The 20,105-nt window shown below is 42.8% G+C and overlaps 1 protein-coding gene across 1 annotated transcript in view; it reads right to left on the bottom strand.

Annotated features, from left to right (window-relative positions):
* Positions 1 to 20,008, bottom strand: part of xpnpep3 (X-prolyl aminopeptidase 3, mitochondrial) — a 55,777-nt gene extending 35,769 nt beyond the window's left edge. Inside the window, exons 1-4 of the mRNA XM_063222470.1 lie at positions 19,680 to 20,008; positions 17,047 to 17,169; positions 14,850 to 15,281; positions 10,681 to 10,865 (exon numbers count right to left, since the gene is read on the bottom strand). Of these exons, the coding sequence (XP_063078540.1) occupies positions 10,681 to 10,865; positions 14,850 to 15,281; positions 17,047 to 17,169; positions 19,680 to 19,746 (807 nt within the window). The 5' untranslated portion in view covers positions 19,747 to 20,008. The remainder of the gene's footprint in view (positions 1 to 10,680; positions 10,866 to 14,849; positions 15,282 to 17,046; positions 17,170 to 19,679) is intronic.
* Between the last annotated feature and the right edge of the window lie 97 nt (positions 20,009 to 20,105).

Genomic DNA, 20,105 nt, shown 5'->3' with positions numbered 1-20,105 from the left:
TGATATAAATCTGAGTGTGTTTCCCACAACACTCGTTCAGACATAGCTGTCAAAAGTTGCATGTGGGGTTTTCTGACAGCGGACCGTGGGAGTGGTCGCGAGAGCCATCGTTCACTAATGACTCGCATAGGCTGACTCGGGACCGTGATTAGCCCCTTTAAATAAATAAACGTTAATACATGGACACCAACACCATTTCAGAGAATTTGTCAATTGTATATATATCTTGAGTGTTTTAAGTACCTATTAGTCATCCTTGGAGGTGCTTAACCTGCACAACCACCTTTAAGGAAGAAACGGATTAACAAAGTGTTCAGCAAGAGTGCAGGACACTATACGTCGTTCATGCTTCATTATGAGTCAATTTAAGTTGTGTTGGTTTATCAACTGAAGTGCTGGTTTTGATGTCTGAAAGCTGTTTTCTAGCTCTGTAAAGTACAAAAACATTTTGGAATACAACAATCATGCAAGTTCATTATGTAATATTAAAATATTAGAATGTAATATCAAAACTGCTATATTTTATAATGGCCTAAATATTGTTCATGTTCACTAGCCTAAGCCTATCATAATAAAGAAGCAAAAAGCACCCCAAAAATACTAACTCACAACTCAAATCTTTATAACGGTCAGACCCTCAGTGGGTCACCCTTTTGTGAATGAACACAACTAAGATTGAAATCAGTGGTGGCAAAAGGATTGATCTGATTAATGCCTTCTAGACATTTCCCCCCTTTTAATGATTATCATCATGATCACAATTAAGCAGTGTCCCATTTTGTAGGCTAAGCTTGAAACCACTAATAACGTTCTCTTTGTGGAAGAACAATGTCTCACTTTGAACGTCCACTCCAAACAAAGTCTGTGTGTGAAGTGAAGAGAAATGGGACAGGCAAAATTGACATGAAGATATACGTACAGTGGTATGAGAATGCTTTTTTGTCCAGATATGCTTTTTGCACCAGTTATACACCTTATTTCTAATGAATACACAGGAAAGCCTTTTTATGCATCACCCACACAATGACCCTTTGCCTTGTGAAAAGTATACGAGGAAGGACCCATGACTAAGTCTGTACTATCAGCAGCTATATTCTTGTAGTTCTATCGAGGTGTTCTATAGTGTGCCTGTTACCATTCTTACCATTCTTTACCCATGCCTTTTTAACAATTTTTCAGTAAACTACATTTTCCTTTCACAAGGACCATTCCCGTGGCTTTCCATGCCCATGGATTTCCATTTCTGGCTGTGGAGAAACATTGTCCAAGACTTCCCGATAACTTTGTGTACCTTTCTCATTATTCATAGTAATGAACTATCTTTGTTTGAATTCAGCAAGAGTTATTCAGAGCCCACTATATTGCCACTCTACAAGACAGAACTTAGGACAAGCCTAGTCTGCTATTACGTATGATAAATAACATTTTAATGACCAATCATATCTGTCCTTGTTAGTGAAGGGCTTCCAAAGTCATTAAAACAAGTTTGTGCTGCAAAGGTGAGCTCTACTTCATATTATTGGTATACTCTCTTTGGGTTGCCCATATTTATGCAAATGCCCATTTTTGTTTAAATCCACATAAAATTGTTTCTGTGACACCTATTAAAATTATTTCACAGCTGAAATGTCTCTTTTTCCCTACAATTTAACATGTTGAAATTAAGTGACCACTTAAAAAGCTCAACAAGAGATTAACAGATGTAATGGTTTTCCAAAAGGGTGCCCAAACTTTCTCATACCACTGTATCTTCTCAGTGTTTTTAGATGCGTCCAGCATCTCTATAACAGGGTCTGTCTGTCCGTCCGTCCGTCCGTCCGTCTGAAACGCTTTCATTACATTTCCGTCCGTCTGAAACGCTTTCATTCAATTGTTGTCCGTGTAGCAACCCAATGTAAGTAGGCTGCCGGATGTGAGTGCCCGGATATCCGCCCGAGTATTTACGTCTATTTTACCTCAGCTACTCGCGTTCGGTCGTGTATTTACGACCGTTTAACCTCAGCTACTTGATTTCGGTCCGATTTGAGTCTGACTGAAGATGGAAGGGACATAGGTGCCGTGCGTAAAGAGCCCACCGCACATCGCCGAAACGGCGACACCAGAAAGTTCCTTGAAGATGGAAGGGACATAGGTGCCGTGCGTAAAGAGCCCACCGCTCATCGCCGAAACGGCGACACCAGAAAGTTACTTGATCTCCCAATCAAAAGAATAGGCCCTGTGACATCAAAATAATAAAAAAAAGTATACAATGAAATTATAGGCCTAACTTAAAACCGAATTGATTTGGGTGTGAAAATTAAACTGTCTCAACCGGGCACCCAAAGGGAATTCATCAAAAGATAACGGCGTTACTTTCTCGTCGGCATTGTGTTTATTATCCAGGAGGACTGAGCTGAAAACTGCAGCAGTCACCTTGCACAGTTCTAGCTGCTCTGAAGCACGTGCGTGTCTAAGCAAATCATCCTGCCCATTCGCAATGTTAAATAAAAAGTTTTGCACCAGGCTATAGTCTAAAATAGACACTGGAATAGCCCGTTTCGGAAGGCATTAAAGTCACGAGTTTACCCAGTCTAAATGTAGCTAGCACCCGGGAAGTTTCTGAGTTTTACTCCTTACATTAGTGAAACATAATATCAGGATATCTAACAAGTTAAAAGAATATCTGGGCATAACATTTAAAAGTGTCAGTGCAGAATTAAACTGGGCGCTGAATATAAATATTGGAGCCATTCTCCCTCCGTGTCTAGATACAGTCAGAGGCGCGCGCGCACGCTCTTATTTCTGTATTATATGAAAATATCCTAAAACGGTCACAACATCAGAGGACCTTCGTGGTGGAGGATACTTGCGGCGGGGGCCGAGACCGAGTTGTTACGGGACACTCTTAATATTATTGAAGGGACAGACCATGCTCGATAGGTCTACTTTACCCGGTCTAAATGTAGCCCTCGAAAAGTTATGCCGCATAGGCCTATTGTGCAGATTGATGCCAAGAACACGTGAAACTAGGCACATTGGAGACTAGAGCCTATAATTTAGACATAGCCTATTCATTTGATTGTGCTACGTAAACTTAAAAGTGTCGGTACAGAATCAAGCGGGACGCTGAAATATTGGAGCCAGTAACTTCGTGTCCGGTGGATATTGTGCAGACGTGTGCGCACGCACAACTAATTTCTCTCCCATATCTTTGCTAATCAAGCCTCCGATCTGAAAAAAGACACGGGCACTCAGGATAACCGTTTACACGAGCTGTTTAAATAATGTGATGCACGTTCTTCATGACATGGCATGGTTTGGCCACCCTAAATTCAACATGACTGCATTCGCACATATCGTTTAAACATCCATGATGGAATTCTTAATGTGCAAGTATTGGATATGAAAAAAAGATCCTAAAACGGTCACAACACCAGAGGACCCGTGGTGGTGTGGTGGATATTTGCCGCGGGGACCGAGGCCGAGTTGTTACGGTAGGCTTCAATCATATTATAGAAGGGACAGTCAGGCGACACAGCGCGACTCACATAGGGTAGCTGTGGTACCGCAAAGCATTCCTGATGGCGGAAATGAATGCAAATGCATGCAAATACTCGGGCGGATATCCGGGCACTCACATCCAGCCGCCTACTTACATTGGGTTGCTACAGTTCGTCTGAAACGCTTTCTTTAAATTGTTCCTTCCTGTGGCCACAAGGCGGCAGACTACGGAGCGAATGCGTGCAAGCATAGCCTTTCTATACTAAACCGGATGCTAACGTTGGCGAAAAGTAGCCTAGCCACATGCTAACTGACAAACGTGAGGCCAACAACTCAGCCGATCGTGATGTACGCCACAAATAGACCAATCGACCTCATATTTAGACACTACAAGGTTGATTTCTGCCTTCGATTTTCATCAGTTAAGAAATCTAGCGTCGGATTAACACATTATTAAGGTAGTAAATATTTCTGGTAAAGCGAGTTGCCGCCATGTTTGTTTTCCAGAATCGGGTAGAGAGCTCACGTGCAGCATTCTGGGTAATTGAGTTTCACGTTATTAATGCACAAAATGCGTGTTTTTAAAAATAATGCTGCAGTGAGTTTAAAAAATCAAACCAACTGCCATTTGGAAGGGCAATGGTGCTTTTCGTTGCGCTCAGAGAGAGTACAGGAGAGAACGCGTCTTTTCGTAATTGCTTTGCAGTCGTGTGCATTTGATAAACTCTGGCACGGAAGTTCACTGCTTTGTGCCTTGAAGCTGGTATTGAAAAAAAAGTCCATAATTCACCTAAAGGGTCAACCCATAAGCGCATGATTCACCCAAAACGGTTTTATTTATTTATTATTTGTCGATGTTTAGATCTTTCCCACATGCACATAATGCTGAAATGGCGTGATACTAAAGGTTGTTAGGCCTAATAAATGTCTGGTAATTTGTAATGTAGCCTACTTCATCTAGGCTATACATATACAATACACATGTGAAATTTCAAATCATAGCCTATGGTTCTTTTCCAAATCCAAGAATGATGATAAGCTTATTATACCCTAAACTGCAAAAAAATAAAGCCATGTCTCGCCATTTTGCTGCCTTGCTGCCTGCCACAATATTTGGAGTGTCCATGATGATCCTCGGGGGGCGTTGACAGGCTAGGAGGAGGCCAGGGGGGCGTTTGGGGGGAAAAATGGCATAGTTGGAACTGGCATAGAGGGACGCATCTGTTGTCCGCCTGTCGGCCTTGTTTTCCTCATCACTGTACCATGCTGCTTGACTTCAAGAGAGGTTGTTATAGACATACAAACATGTACAGCAAAACCCTACACTGTACATCAAAAGCAACATTTCATTCATGCCAGTTATCCACACAAACAAGCGCAATCGGAAATGGGAACCTGGAACTCTGACCAACACTATGGGGGATTTTTTATGTCAAGCGACATACAGTTAGGGCCAGAAATATTTGGACAGCAACACAATGATCATCCTTTTCCACCCTATACCCAACCACAATGGATTTCAGATAAAACAAACAAACTGTGCATTAACTGGAGACTCTCAGCGTTAATGTGAGAGTTTTAACATCCAAATCACATTAACATGATTGAAATAGCAACAGTTTTCGTATTTGTTGCCCACATTTCAAGGGATCAAAAGTAATTAGACAGCAGGCTGCTCAGCTATTCTCCAGTCGGGTGTGTGTTATTCCCTTATTACAGCATCACCAAGACGTCAATAAAAGGTCTTAGAGTTCATTTTAAGAGTTTAATTTGCATTTCCATATATTACGGAAACTCCATGAGATCCAAAGTCTTCCTGTCACCATCAGTGCTGTAAGGGGTCTTACACACCAGGGCGGTAAAGCGTCGCGGAACGGCCGCGTTTTTTATCAGTCCTTACACACCAACCGGCGGTAGTCGGGCGTCAGCGGCGCGGGAGCCGGCTCCGCGCCACGCTGCATTTGGAAAATAGAACTTGAGCGTATTTTTCACGCTGGCAACCGGCGGTGTCTCATTCAAATGAATGGCAAAGTAGCATGCTAGCTTTGGCTGTGGGGAGGGTTTTGAATAGGACTGGCCGCGCACGCCGACGCTGTCAGTGTGAAAGGCAGAGAAAAACACGCCGGCCAAAACAAGCAGAAAGACCGCGTTCGTCCCGGGACCGTTCCGTTCCGCCTTGGTATGTTTTGGCCCTAAGCATCATTAGGTTGAAAAATCAAAACAAACCCATTTGAGAAATGGGGAAACATTGAATGTGATTAATTCAAGAGTTCAGAATATTGGAGAAAAGCAATACCAGAGCAACACCAAATTACCTGGCAGACATGGAAAACAAATGCTGTGGATGACAGACAACATTCTGTATCTGCTGAACAAAAACCTCTGCCAACAGTTGGCCAGATGTAGAACAGTGTCCAGGAGGAAGGTAGATACATGTTCAAGGCAGCAATCAAGACCAAGATCAAGAACATTCAGGAACACTTCACCATAGGAAATACAGAGGGTTCACTAAAAGATGTAAACAATTGTTTGCATCAGAAATAGCAATACCAGATTCGGCTTTGCCAAGCAACCTCTAAAAAGACTTAGTAGGTCTTGAACTACATCATATGGACAGAGGAGACAAAATCATCTTGGACAAGAGTAATGGGAAGAAAAGAGTATAGAGAGCAGGAAAGGAACTGCTCATGCTCAAGACATACCACCCAATCAGTGAATCATGGTGATGGTAGTGCCATGGTGTGGGCAAAAATACTGAATCAGATCAAGATATCGCAAAACACGCCCACTCAATGCAAAAGCGTGTGCTCAAGTTGGGTCTCCTAAGGGGGCGTTGTCCCCTACTTCTTCTTCTCTTTTTGAGGTGTTTGCGCAAGACGTGCGTTATCGCCATCTACAGCGCTAAGGGGACTACATTGATTCATAACCTCAGGACTCCAAAGGTCTCCTAACCGAAGGTCTCTTAAAGGGGCGTTCACCCGACATAAAGTGGATACCTGGAAAGAAACAAAATGACGCTTCTTGTTAGATCCACCTTCTTTGGTGAGGACATGCATATCTGTCAATATGATTTCCCCCTTGTATTTATTGATGATAATGACTACCAACGAAAGTCGCAGTATGAATTTGGAAGATTTTCTGGCAGTAATATCATGTCATATTAAACCTAATGGTTCTGAACTCATTGGACAATACTTCACAGTGCAGATGGACAATGACCCAAAGCTTCATGTGAAAGCCACTAAGCCATTTCTACCCCAAAAAAAGTGGAATACTATGCAATGGCCCAGTCAATCACCTCACCTGAGTACGATTGAGTAAGCATTTCACTTGCGGGAGGCAAAACTGAAGGAAAAAACCCTAATATGGAGTCCCTCAAAAATTGGGAGGCACTGATTGAAATTGTCGTAATTCCTTCACAGTTCACCCGATTTGTACGCCAACGCCCTCATGTTAAAACTGAAAGTCTGCTGTTATTGTCAATCTCGTTTGTTTCATTTCAAATCCATTGGGATGGCGTACAGCACCAAAAAGATGAAAATTGTGCAGATGTCCAAATATTTATGGGCCTAACTGTATATGGTGTGTGTGTGTGTGTGTGTGTGTGTGTGTGTGTGTGTGTGTGTGTGTGTGTGTGTGTGTGTGTGTGCTTGCGCGAGTGTGTGTGTGTGTGTGTATGTGTGTTTCCCCAAAAGAAGGATTTGGTGTGTGTTCGGCTCCCATGGCAGACTACACACATACACGCACACATTCACGAACACACCATTGGCGGGAAAACAGACAATGTCAAAAGAAGAAGAAGAAGAAGAAGAAGAAGAAGAAGAAGAAGAAGAAGAAGAAGAAGAAGAAGAAGAAGACAAACTAGTTAGCGTAGTAAAATCATCATTCGAGCTCCATTACTTCTTCAGTTGATAAATGTTATTAACTTGGTGTTCGACAGTCACCAGAATCTCATTACCATATTCATTATTAAAAATCATTTGCACACACACAGAAAAAATATCATTAAGCACTATTTCACTAACACACAAAGCGCAGAGCTAAAATATGCCAGATGTAAAATCGTTGCAAAAATCTGATGCAAAAATGGCTAAACCATGACAACATCTTAAAAGTTAAGAGGGTCCATGTAACTTTGTCTGCGTTGAAGTTGTAACCAAAACTATACTTGTAGTGAACATTATGATTAGGCAGACAGCCAACAGAATCCCAACACAACATTTAACAAGGTAAACAAAATTTAAACAAAAAAAAAAACATATTTTTGACTCCCATGTTAAGTTATTGATTAATGTCTTCAGCAAGTGTCATTGTAATTGATCCCTTACATGAATACTTTTACTGTTAATACAGGGGTACAATTTTGGGATGGGGGGGCATGTCTGCGTGGGAACCTACCTGAAAGATGACGTGAGAGGCCTACCTAAGCACACTGACATCACCTCTTCAGTACATGAAACAGACCTGATGAAAGCACCTCGAATGAGGAACTAAACGTCTTTCAAGCTCATAGAAGTTCATTTCCTTACAATAAAACTCTTTGGATAACGTGTCTCAGATGAATTTAAAGGATAATGTAACCATACCTGAGTAGTGATGTGATTGGAATAAGAGCAGTGATTATTGAGCAACAATATGATGGAGGGCTGGACTATCAAAATGATCGGGGTGCATTTCTCGAAAACATAGTTGCTAACTACATTAGCTACTTTGCTGTTTGCAATGCAATTTCCCATTGGCAACTACTCAAGTTGCTAATGCTTTTGAGAAATGCACCCCTGTTTTGTGGAGGAGGACACTACTTTAAAGGTGATGTGAGTGGTGGAGGAGAACACTACCTGAACAGCAAGGTCATTCGAGGGAGAAAGCTACATGAGCAGTGATGCCATTAGAGGGAGAGGCAGAGACGATGAAGAGAACCTAGAAAGAAGCCTACTTGATTGTTGGTGTCAGAGGGAGAATCCTAACTGAACAGTGATGTCATTAAAGGGAGATCCTACCTTAGTGGTGATGTCACTCGAGGGAGACCCTCACCATTTCCCAATGTCAAGTGTATGAGCCTTGGAAGTGTGTCAGCCTAATTAGTCATGTCCAGTGATTGGATACTCCGAGTCCGCAGAGTTCACCAAAGAGTATCCAATCACTGGGTGTGATTACAAAGGCTGATATACTTCGAAGGACGCACACTAGACTTTGAGAAAAGCCCCCTATCTTACTGGTGATGTCACTAGAGGGAGAACCTATCATATCTCGCATTCCCCGGCGGTAGGAGCTTCCCAATATGCAACCAGGAGGCAGCTAATGGTGCATTCCCCAGGGCTGGGAGATGGGATGTTTCTGACCTCCTACTTGCTGAAATGCATTGGAACGCCTGTTGAAGCGGGATGTTCAAGTCGCGAGCTGGGGCAAAAGCGAAGCAAACCGACTTCGCCCCATTGACTATCGTGATGTCATCACAGCAATGGCAGCGCACAGTGTTAGGAATAGTTTATGTTGCACCATTTTATGGACAAATAAAGTTGATTCAGACAGATTAACAGTTACAAAACAGCCTGTTAACTTTTCTTAGGTGTAGTTATATTGACATTTCGTCTTTCAAAGATGAAATGCGGCTAAATGAAAATAACGCATGATGTTGTTTACATTGCTGACATCTTTGAGAAGTGGATATGTAGTTTTTGTCCCTCCATGTTTGTAGTTTGTTTGACTTGCTGGTTGGAACTCTTTCAAGTGGGAGGTAGCTGCCTCCTTGTTGCCTACTAGGAAGCTCCTACCTCTGGGGAATGCACCAAAACTCCCACTTGAAAGCGTTCCAACCAGCAAGTCAAACTTGAACTAGTTCAATCACTGTGCACCCATGCTGTGCACTGTCATTGCTGTGTTGACGTCACGATTTCAAAGTCGGGGTACTTCGACTTGGCCCCAGCTTGCGACTTGAACATTCCGCTTCAACAGGCGTTCCAATGCATTTCAGCATGTAGGAGGTCAGAAATATTCCATCTCCCACCCTCGGGGAATGCACCATTAATGGTGATGTCAATGGAGGAAGAATCCTACCTTAGTGGTGATGTCATTAATGGGAGACCCTATCTTATGGTGCCTTCATCTCGGGACCTCTCGAGACAGCTGAGGACACTGCTCATGTGACAACCGAGTTCTGGACTTTGGCGCATGAGCTATTAGTGGTGATGTCAATGGAGGAAGAATCCTACCTTAGTGATGATGTCACTAGAGGGAGACCCTATCTTAGAGGTGATGTCACTAGAGGGAGAATCTGACCTTAGTGGTGATGTCACTAGAGGGAGACCCTATCTTAGTGGTGATGTCACTAGAGGGAGAATCCTACCTGAACAGTGATGTCATTAGAGGGAGAATCCTACCTTAGTCAAAGTTACTTCCTATATTAAGTTATGACACACGGCCGCCATCTTGGCGACACCTTCGGGGTGCTATTTCGCGATTAGTAAGACCAAATATGAGAGTCAATGGGAAAAATGAATGGAGAAACTGAGTATAGGACGGAAGGGAACCTAACGGTTGTGAAAACCATATGGTTGAAACCGCCGTGAAAAGTTGATCAATCTAGAATGCTTAGTGTGTCATGCGAGTGAAAATAAAGCTTTTTAAACCACTTTTCTCACATTATTTTTTGACAGAGCGCAGACGCAGTAGTTCCATAACGGCACGGGAGCGACAGCTTTTCACAACTACGCATGTGCAGATGCAGCCAGATAATAGGATCAATGACAGTGCAGCTCAGCAGGCAATTGGCTCTTGTTGCCAGAAAGGTGGGAGATGTGCGGGTAGACGCCATACAGTATTTGCGTTAAGAATCTTCACCGTTAATTTCTATGGACGCTTACACCACTGACCCGTCTCCTTACCAAACCATCTCTGCCTTAGTGCTGATGATGTCATGAGGGAGAAGACTCCTACCTTAGTAGTGATGTCATTAAAGGGAGAATCCTACCTTAGTGATGTCATTAAAGAGAGACCCTAACTTAGTGGTGATGTCATCAAAGGGAGACCCTACCTTAGTGGTGATGTCATTAGAGGGAGACCCTATCTTAGTGGTGATGTCATGAGAGGGAGAATCCTACCTTAGCGGTGATGTCATTAGAGGGAGACCCTACGTTAGCGGTGATGTCACTAGAGGGAGACCCTACGTTAGTGGTGATGTCATGAGAGGGAGAATCTTACCTTAGCGGTGATGGCTCCGGCCTGCTTCATAAGGGCCACCTCTGCGGGGCTCTTGACGGCGCGCAGCGAGTGCGTGAGGGGCCGTAGGAAGCGCACCTCCGCCCCGCCCTCCAGCAGGGGCCGCACATGAGTCTGGTGAATCCGCGGGTGACAGGGCTGAGAGCTGTCGTACCACACCGTGCTGCCTGAGACACAAGAGCAGAGAGTAGAGGCTCATATGGGTTCAAAAACAAATGGATCTACCTACATAACTATAGTAGCTCGAGTTAAGCACAAGGCCCTCAACCTCCCCAACAAAGGTACTGCTAAATGTAAAGTAAGGCAGGGTGCTGTGGCTCAGTGGGCCAAGATGCTGTGCCATGCTTTTTATCACTTCCCCCATCCCTCCCCCCAATTTCCTGTCACTCTCTCCCTCTCATTTCAAAATAAAGGAATACAAAAACATTTCCTTAAAACAAAAAACTGGAATCTTACACCAACAATGGACACAGCTTGCAACATAAAGCTACGTATGTGTACACCGAGAGTGATCTCCACTACCTGAGCGACGGAAGGCATTATTTCTGTATGGTGGGTCAGCGAATAAAGCTATCGAAGCAAAATCACCAGGAGCGAAGCGACCTGAGCGACCAGAGGGAATTTCAGCGATTTAAGTCGAGCTAATATTATGGTGATGAGCTATGACGCGGTTCTGCGAAAATCAATTGGTCCCAGGCTGACAAGCCAGAGCTGTTATGTGATTATCTAAATCAAACATGTCAATGTCACGTGCAGAGCGAATAAATCCATGACGAAACGTATTCAGCGACCTCATATGAGGACAGTGTGAGAGTAGACAGGAAATAATTGGGAGAGAGAGATGGGGCAGGGACGGGAAATGACCCCGGAGAGACTTGAACCGGGATCCCTGTGGGCAGTGTAAGCCCAAGCGTGGGGGGCTTAGCATGCTGCGCCACAGCGCCCCCAAGGTAGTCATATCAAGAGTGAGTACATACAAGGATATGTTTTTACATCTACAGATGACTGCAGTGTAGTAGAGTAACCAAAGCTTGTAGAGATTTGGAGTGTTTGAAAATAATTACTTGTAGAGTACAGTGTGGACAATTATAAATATATTAGTGATACTGCTGATCTGATTCACACCACAGTGAGTGTCACCAAGAGAAATTAGGATTTGACCCAAATAAATGAGCGCAGGGGAGGGAGGTGAGAAGTGAGACGGAAATGCATGTGGTGCCATGTGATGTGCGTCAACAGGTGAAAGGTGGTAATGTAAACAGTGGGTAAGTAGGAGTGTTTTTAATGCCATATGCTAACCCTAGAAAGAAAGAAAGAAAGAAAGAAAGAAAGAAAGAAAGAAAGAAAGAAAGAAAGAATCAAAACGAAAGAAAGAAATTAGAGATGAATATAGAGGACATAACTTATATCATCTATGATTTTTTAGAATGGTGTCGGTATTTTGTTGTACATCAGCAAAGAAAAGGTGTACCTGACTGAGTGTTCTAGCACCTATTCAAATTTCTGCCACCATTCAAATGTAACCTCTCTGGAAGTGATGCTGATATCAGTCAAGAGACGCGTCTCACTTGTCTCACTGACAGCTCCACCTGCTGGTACAACCAGGCTATCTCCACAGACAGATGTCAGACAGTGGCTCAACCTTTTTTCTGTGCACGAGAAAATTCGCTCCCCTCTAACCCTGCACATGTATGCACTAACAAATGTATGTGATTAATTACAATGACTCTTGCTTGAGACATTAATCCATTTTGACCGGAAGACACATATGTGTGGTTTTACCTTTCATGCCGGCTGCCTCATTTATGTGTAGAATATTTACCATTAACGTCGGGAGTAATGTTCATGCGGTTTTCCACGACGCAGGCTTTACATCTTTTTATGTTTCCTGATTGAGGACATTGGTTCACATTTAATTGGAAATGAGAATGAAGTTGAGATATAGACAGAGATTATTTAAGTATATAGAGATATGCCAACATAATAGGTTGCTATGGGCACCTAACGTGACCAGGTTCCGGTCTGCCTAAAGGGGCGTGTCATAATGCTCCTAGCATTGAATAGAACAGTCCTTAGGTCTGCCTAGGTCTGCCTAAAGGGGGATTTCCCTCCCTCCCCTTGCAATAATAGAACCCGGAAACAATGGGCCAATGGAACCTCTCTCTCTCTACTCTCTCTGATATAGATATCATATCTGACGATCCCATATAGATAGACATCAGTGGATTCAAGCGATGTTTGAAGAAATTGAATTTGTCGGCTTCTAAGATGAATAGAGAAGAGTGCGCTTTTGCCCTTGTGAACCTCAGTTATGATTTTTTATTTCATCACTGTACGTGGTATAGAGACAAAGACATGAAAATATAAGTAAGCACTGACAATTCTGTTCATTTTTTCTGGAAATCAATGTTCAGGTTTGAGGGGCCTATATAGATAATGTCACATTGGGCCAAAAATGGGCCTTTTATCAGGCATTGTCAGGTCAAAATGGGTTTATCAGGCATTGTCAGGTCAAAATGGGTTTATCAGCCTTCATGACTTTACATGGGGACCAAAATACAGTTTGTATGTTTTAATTTGGTTTTTAATTTGGCCTATTTATTATGTTCTCAAGCAGAACTTTGGTCAATGTAGAAAAAAAATCTGCGGACCCCCTGCAATCTCTGGTGCCCCCCTAGAGGGGGCCTGGACCTCAGGTTAAGAACCACAAGACTTGGGTTTATACATCATATGGGTGCATTTTAACATGGTGCGATATGATTTACTGAATAACCATTAATTTCAAGTATTTGTATTGGATTTATATTTTACAGTTACAAGTATGTAAACTACAATGGGGCCTTGAACTAAACTTACCTAATAATGTAGAGTAGAGTACTTTTACTTTTACCTACATAAGGACATGCATGGACTAAACTCTGAACTCATACTAAACTCTACGCCATTTCAGGAATCAGATTGTTTCTTCTTGAACCAGCCAAATTTTACTCAAAGGAAGAAACAGCAGGTAGTCTTTAACACAGTACAGTTGTGACAAAGTGTCAAAACCACACTGGCCTAACAAAAGGCTGCAGGGAGTATATGGAATTTTGAAAACACCCAGAAACCTTCAGTTTTAGGAAGGCTTAAGAAGGAAATACTTCGAAGGGAGTACACTGCAGGTGCCGCTACAACACTGGCTAAAACTTGGATAAAGCTGACAAAAAGCAGTGACAAACCACTTTCATACAAAAAAACAGATGAACTAACATTTGGTGAGCAAGAACAGGTTTCCCATCAGAGTGGCTTGTTTGTCTACTAAGCACTTTTACTTGTTTTGTTTCACTTTTCTTTTTTTTGCAAAAGGTTTTGGACATAAAATAGGAATATTAAAGACTCGGTTGACCATTTTTAGCTGTCAAAGCTGCCCTTTTCAGGCTTTACTGTTTCACTTTTTTAAATCCAAGTTTTGGGCTTTAAAGGATCCCTGGCAAGTAAGCCGTGTTGGCCACGTACAGTATGAGTAATCTCGGTGTCAGCAGCATTATGCCTTACAAACTCTGAAACTGTTTTGGTCTTTTTAACAGTTAACAAAATGAGTTCACCGCATAAATACAACAAGCGGGATACCAGCAACGGAAGTAACTGACTTTGTATTGAGTCGCTGGCGAGCGAAGAGACAAAAGCAATTCGGTTGACTAGGGGCGATTTGAGCATCGTGGGCGACAGTTTGTAGTTGAACTTGAGCAAATATTATGCAAATGAGCTATGAGGTTCGGCAACAGCCGCCACAGCCAATGGGAATGTTGGAATATAATCCTAACATGTCTTATGAGCCAGAGATCTTTGAGTATATTTTGGGCTTTTAAACCTTCATTCAGACAGGAAAGTTTGAGACTGTGAGAGGAAATGAGTGAGTGATATAAGAATGGATCAGAAAATTGCCTCGAATCTAGCCGTTATCAAACCTGGGGCCCCATAACTGTACAGTGCCATGGCTGAAGCCATGAAATAGAAAGATTAAAGACTGAACTGTGGCCCTGCCGTAGCCAACCGGTATGGCACTCGTCTACCAAAGTCATGTCTAATAAAGTCGAAAAAGATAAAAAAATATCTTTTTAAAAAAAAAGACTGAGCTGTCTATTATTGTTTACTGACGGACGGTGCATCACCTTTCAGACTCCTGAGGAAGATGCCCAGCTCCTCTGTGCTCTGCACCCTGTCCACCCCTGTCAGAGCGGCGGCGCCGTCCTTCCCCGAGCGCGGGCCGTCCCACAGCTCCCTGGCCGGGTCGCGGCGGGGCACGAAGAGGATGGCGTTGTCTGGCCGGCCCGTGCCGTACATCACCAGCGCGCTGTCTGGCTCCAGGATGCCGGTGAGGTAGAGGAAGTCCTGGTTCTGGTGGAAGGGGTAGGGGATGTCGTTGGTCATGTAGCGGGTGGGGTGAGAGAGGACCACGAGCACATGGGTGTGGCTGGAGGAGGGGATGGAGGAGGCCGGCGAGGAGGCGTCCCGCAAGCGCTCCGACTGGGCCTCCACCAGAGAGGCCAGCCGCTGGCGACGCAGCGCATACTCCGTCTGGGTCAGGCCGGGCGTCACCTCACCTGATGGTGGACGCACAGACACAAACATTAGATTAGAGCAGGAATGGAGAAATGCTTAGTATGATGGTGAAATGGTGATTTGAAATCAGCAGGTTACAGATTCAAATCACGTACTATAAGCACTGCCCTATACATTAATAACTAAGTCACTCTACAAATTACACAAACAGCATGGAATAATACAATCAACAGCATATGAATGATGAAATATTTACATTAAATATGACGAAATATTTAAATATGGGTCCTTTTTTCCCTTAAGTCAGGCTATAATATTTTCCATACTTTTTTTTGTTCTTCAGTCATTGCAGAGATAATGTGACCCACAGAGCGTATTAGAGAAGAGTATGCCAAATATCATACAGAAAATACTAAAAGTTCAGAAAGTTCTGCACACTAAATACTGTTCTTTTTTCTTTTTCATTTCTTGGAGCTCTTTACTTCTTGAACAGTATTCAGTGTGCTATGTTTTCTGAGCTTTTAGTTTTCCTGCCTTACATCGGCATCGGGACTACTAAAGGCTTGTGCAAAAGGCCTTCCAAACACTTTGATCACACAGAAAGTGTATGGTAGTATGCCTCAGTGTTTCTTTGGCATCTCTATAGCATCTCTGTCCTATTCACACCTCTCCCATACATGCTCTAAATGTTAATTAGAGATACTTTGATAGCACACACTCACACACACCATGCACAAGTTAATATCATGTTTGCATATGACTCTTTTTCATGAAGAGAAGTGCAGACTACAAGAGGCTTTTATCCAAACTATTTGACACAGAGGACACCCATGGCAACATGCAGAGTATGGGGAAATACATAGCACAACAGTTTACAAGTAATACAAATGAAAAGAAAAAGAGAAACAAAACAAATTGCACCAATGTGAAACTTGTGGAGGAGTCACCAAGTATGCAGGCATGGCAAGTTAGTGCACAGGGTTATGGAGGAGTAGATTTAGTTTTTTTCACCAGCTTCTTCAAGGATGAAAGAGATGTCCTTGCACTTGCCGTAACTGGTAGCTTATTCCATTAGTGGCAGGACAATGACAGAGAAACATTTGCACTGGGATTGGCTTGTCTGATGAAAAGGTTGGTACTGGAGGAATGCAACATATTGGCGGGAACATATAGCTTAAGAAGCTGTTTTAGACGTATGCAAATGTTTTAAAATGTTTTTTTAATCCGTTTACGTGTAAACACGGCATGTGGATGAAAATAAAAACTCCATTGTGACAGGTGCTTTTTAGCCCACTAAATGGGATACTTTTAAAGCCGGATTTCTGATATGCACATTCTAAAACTCTATTTATGTGTAAACGAAAGGCAAAAACCAATGCGTTTTCAAAAAGATTCATAAATGTGTATGCTTCTAAGTATAGCCTTCAGATAAACTAGAAGTGGCAGTGTAGCTGAGAGACAGGGCCTTGAGTTTAATTCAAGCAGACACTAGGGGCCATATTAGAAATGTCCTAACTTTAGAATCATGTCTTATCGGTCTAGTTACAGTGGCAAAGAGACTTTAGGACTGTATTCAAGGAAAGCACACATTATAACAGTAACTAATCTAAGTAGAAAAGGGCAGTGGCATGCTTCTTTTGACATGCTTCCTGGATTGAGTGAATTCCAGACGGACCTATGCATACTTCACCATTTGCAAAAGTTTTACTCCAAAAGCATGAAAGACCAGGAGAGGGTTGCAGTTCTATAGAATAAAGAGAGTACAGCTTACATGTAAAGTCCTTGTTGGCAGTCCATCGCACTTACCATGTTTAACGAGGTGGGGATGGGTGTAAGGACTGGGCTGGCCCAGGTATCTGGCAGGAATACTTTTCTTCTTCAGTCCTCCAGTTTTCACAGACACATTTCTGCATGGACACCACAAAAGACCTGCTCAAAAGGACCAGATTGGGAACAGCATTAATGAGGGTATACACTACATTTACACATAGCAGGGTATTTGGATTTTTTTTCCCCTAGTTTTCCAAAATCACTTCACACACCATTGTTGAATCCATACTAATACGCTGTTGAGAGTCATCAAAAGTACATGGGGGGGTGGGGGCATTCAAGACTTTTCTTTCTCAGTTTGCATACAAACGGGGAACCTTATTAGAAAGATTTTTTGGCAACAGTTTATTTGACATCAGTGTCATTCGCATGACATGACAGTGTCATAATAGTGTCAAAACAGTGTCATAACACAGTCATGGACCAGTCATAAACATTATGTCAAAGTCATACAAGTTATATGGTCATGAAAAGTTTATATTGTTTGGGTTGCCTGATGCCTGAGCGAACCTGATGACGCACAGAGGCGAAACGCGTTGTTCGCTCTGAATAAAAGAGCATAAAGTCAAACAATTGTGCGGTAAACTTTTTCCTTTTGAAGTATTGCATATTCTTGCGTTTACCAGCACCTAGAAGCTGTGCATGGATCTTCGAACTTTGGCATTGTTTGGGTTGCCTTCACCATAACCGAATGTCACTCAATAACAACAGTCATGAAATGTGAAATAAAATGTTCACGACATTGTCATAATAATGTTTATGACATTTCCATGACTCACGGCAGTGTTATGACACGGTTCTTTCATATGTATGACGCTGTCAAATGAAGTGTTACCGAGTTGTTTTTGAAAGAAAATCCCAGTTTGTGTGCAAACGAAAGGCACGAACGAAGGGAAAGGTCTCATTTCTCGTGTGTATCTAAACAGGGCAATCGTTTAGTGAAATAGGACTGATGTGAGTTACTATAACCAACCAAACACCATTATTAAACAGGATGTCTTTGAAAGGTCTTCAGATAACCCTCCAGCCAAGAACCTTCACTCGCCAGTGTTATTCCACAAAACTACACTTTAAGTACAAGGAAATTCAGACTTTGCATTTCAACTGACTGAAGGGCTGTGGTCTGGTGAGTCAAATGTAACAGGCAGTTCTGATGCTGCGTATGTTCTCATAGATAGTCATAGATGGCACTACAGTAGACCCAATGGATTTCATGGAAAGCTCTGGCCTGGATGTTGAAGTGGCATATAGTCACATGCTTCCCAAATAGCACCAAAATGAAAAGCAGGGTTGGAGCACTTGGAGCTATGCAGAGTTGCACCCAAAATATCCATGACGGGCAGTCATGGGTAAGCGGTAGGATGTCAGACTCGTAGCCCAAAGGTTGACGGTCCGAGACACGCCAGTTTGGTGGGGGGAGTAATTAACCAATGCTCACCTCCATCCTCCTCCATGACTGAGGTACCCTGAGCATGGTACCGTCCCGCCAAACTGCTCCCTTGGGGCGCCATTGGGGGCTGCCCCCTTCCACGGGTGAGGCATAAAATGCAATTTCGTTGTGTGCAGTGAACACTTGTGTGCTGTGGAATGCTGTGTCACAATGACAATGGGAGTTGGAGTTTCCCAGGTGGGCTTTCAATGAATAACTTACCTATCGGATCGTCCAAACATGGGGGCGTAATTTTGGATGGTGGGAACATGCCCATACCAGTTTTGAGATGAACCTGGTTTATCCCCACCACTTTTTGACAAATATAATGCAAAAAATAGCTAAGCCAAACAATTAACCATAATAATGTCCTCACCATTTTCAAAGTTCAACATGTCATTTTCACTCTGGGAATTGCACTATCCGTGATGGTCTATAAAATGTCATGGCGTATGTAGCCTGGTTTTTCCCCGAGGGACAAGACATCATCCTCATGTGAAATGAGAGAAATACTCATATGGTCTTCTTTCAACATCTCGCCCACTCCTCACCTCCTAAACAACTCAAATAATGTATTTGTAATGCAGCATGTGTAGCAAACGAACACATCCTGTATACTCTCTGACACAGTAGATCAAATTGGAGCATGTTGCCCAAAGACATGTGTAGGCTACAATTAGTTGACTGCAGATCTTGTTGGATCAAATTTGGTGCAGGATTTTCCCCCTCCGTCTGACCTCCAGATTTACAGTTCTGCCAATACCCATTGGGGTTCTGCCATATGGGGGGTGGGGGGCACTGGGTGAGTAGTCTGGGGATACTTGCAGAGATGTGCTTTTGGTTGGGTTATGGTGAAAATTGCAACCACAACTCTGATTGACTCTGGTTTACAAGGTGCATGCAAATGGTACAGGACTGATGGTATGGGAAAACCAATCTAAACAATCTGCTACTGTGAATAATCCATGTGATGTGTACTTTCATCTAGATTAGGCCTATAGTAATATGGAGTGACAGTTCTCCAATTATATGATGGTTGCTGGAGTCCAATTACAGCAACATGCTGTTGCTGTTTTTTTTGGTCATTTAAACACTTTTGTGCAGTGGATAGTTAATCAATGCAAGTTGCATTCAACATTCTGCATATGCTCAAAGTGGCACGTATCGTATCGATTCTGACCTGGACTCCCAGAAGAACGTATCGAAGGTTGAAGGGTCCATCTCAAGAACTGTGACAGAGGCAACATTGTTGCAAGCTGGGGAGACGTTTCCAAACTTTCACCATGAGGTAGGCAATTGTAGATAATATCTACAACAACGGACAGTAGTGTTTACTCACTTCAGTTGCTTCAAGCGTAACGCTTCCAGCATATATTTAACAGGTGTAACATAGTCTCATATATAATATCTCGCACTTAAATGCGCATAAACGACACAAGACAGTGCTTTGACATAACACAGCGTGCTAAGGTGACAGATACTAACCTTCATCTCAAATATCCTGTTTGCTCATTGGTGCACATGGTAAAATTAGGGCTTGTGCGATTGGCCAATTCATCTCTGACATACATATGTGCGTCGAAGCCGAAATGCAGAAGTAGGACCT

The sequence above is a fragment of the Engraulis encrasicolus genome, chromosome 2 (genome assembly GCF_034702125.1).
Source record: "Engraulis encrasicolus isolate BLACKSEA-1 chromosome 2, IST_EnEncr_1.0, whole genome shotgun sequence".
In the NCBI taxonomy this organism is placed as follows: Eukaryota; Metazoa; Chordata; class Actinopteri; order Clupeiformes; family Engraulidae; genus Engraulis; species Engraulis encrasicolus.
The sequence above is the reverse complement of the archived record's forward strand: the minus strand, read 5'-3'. Positions and strand labels throughout refer to the sequence as shown.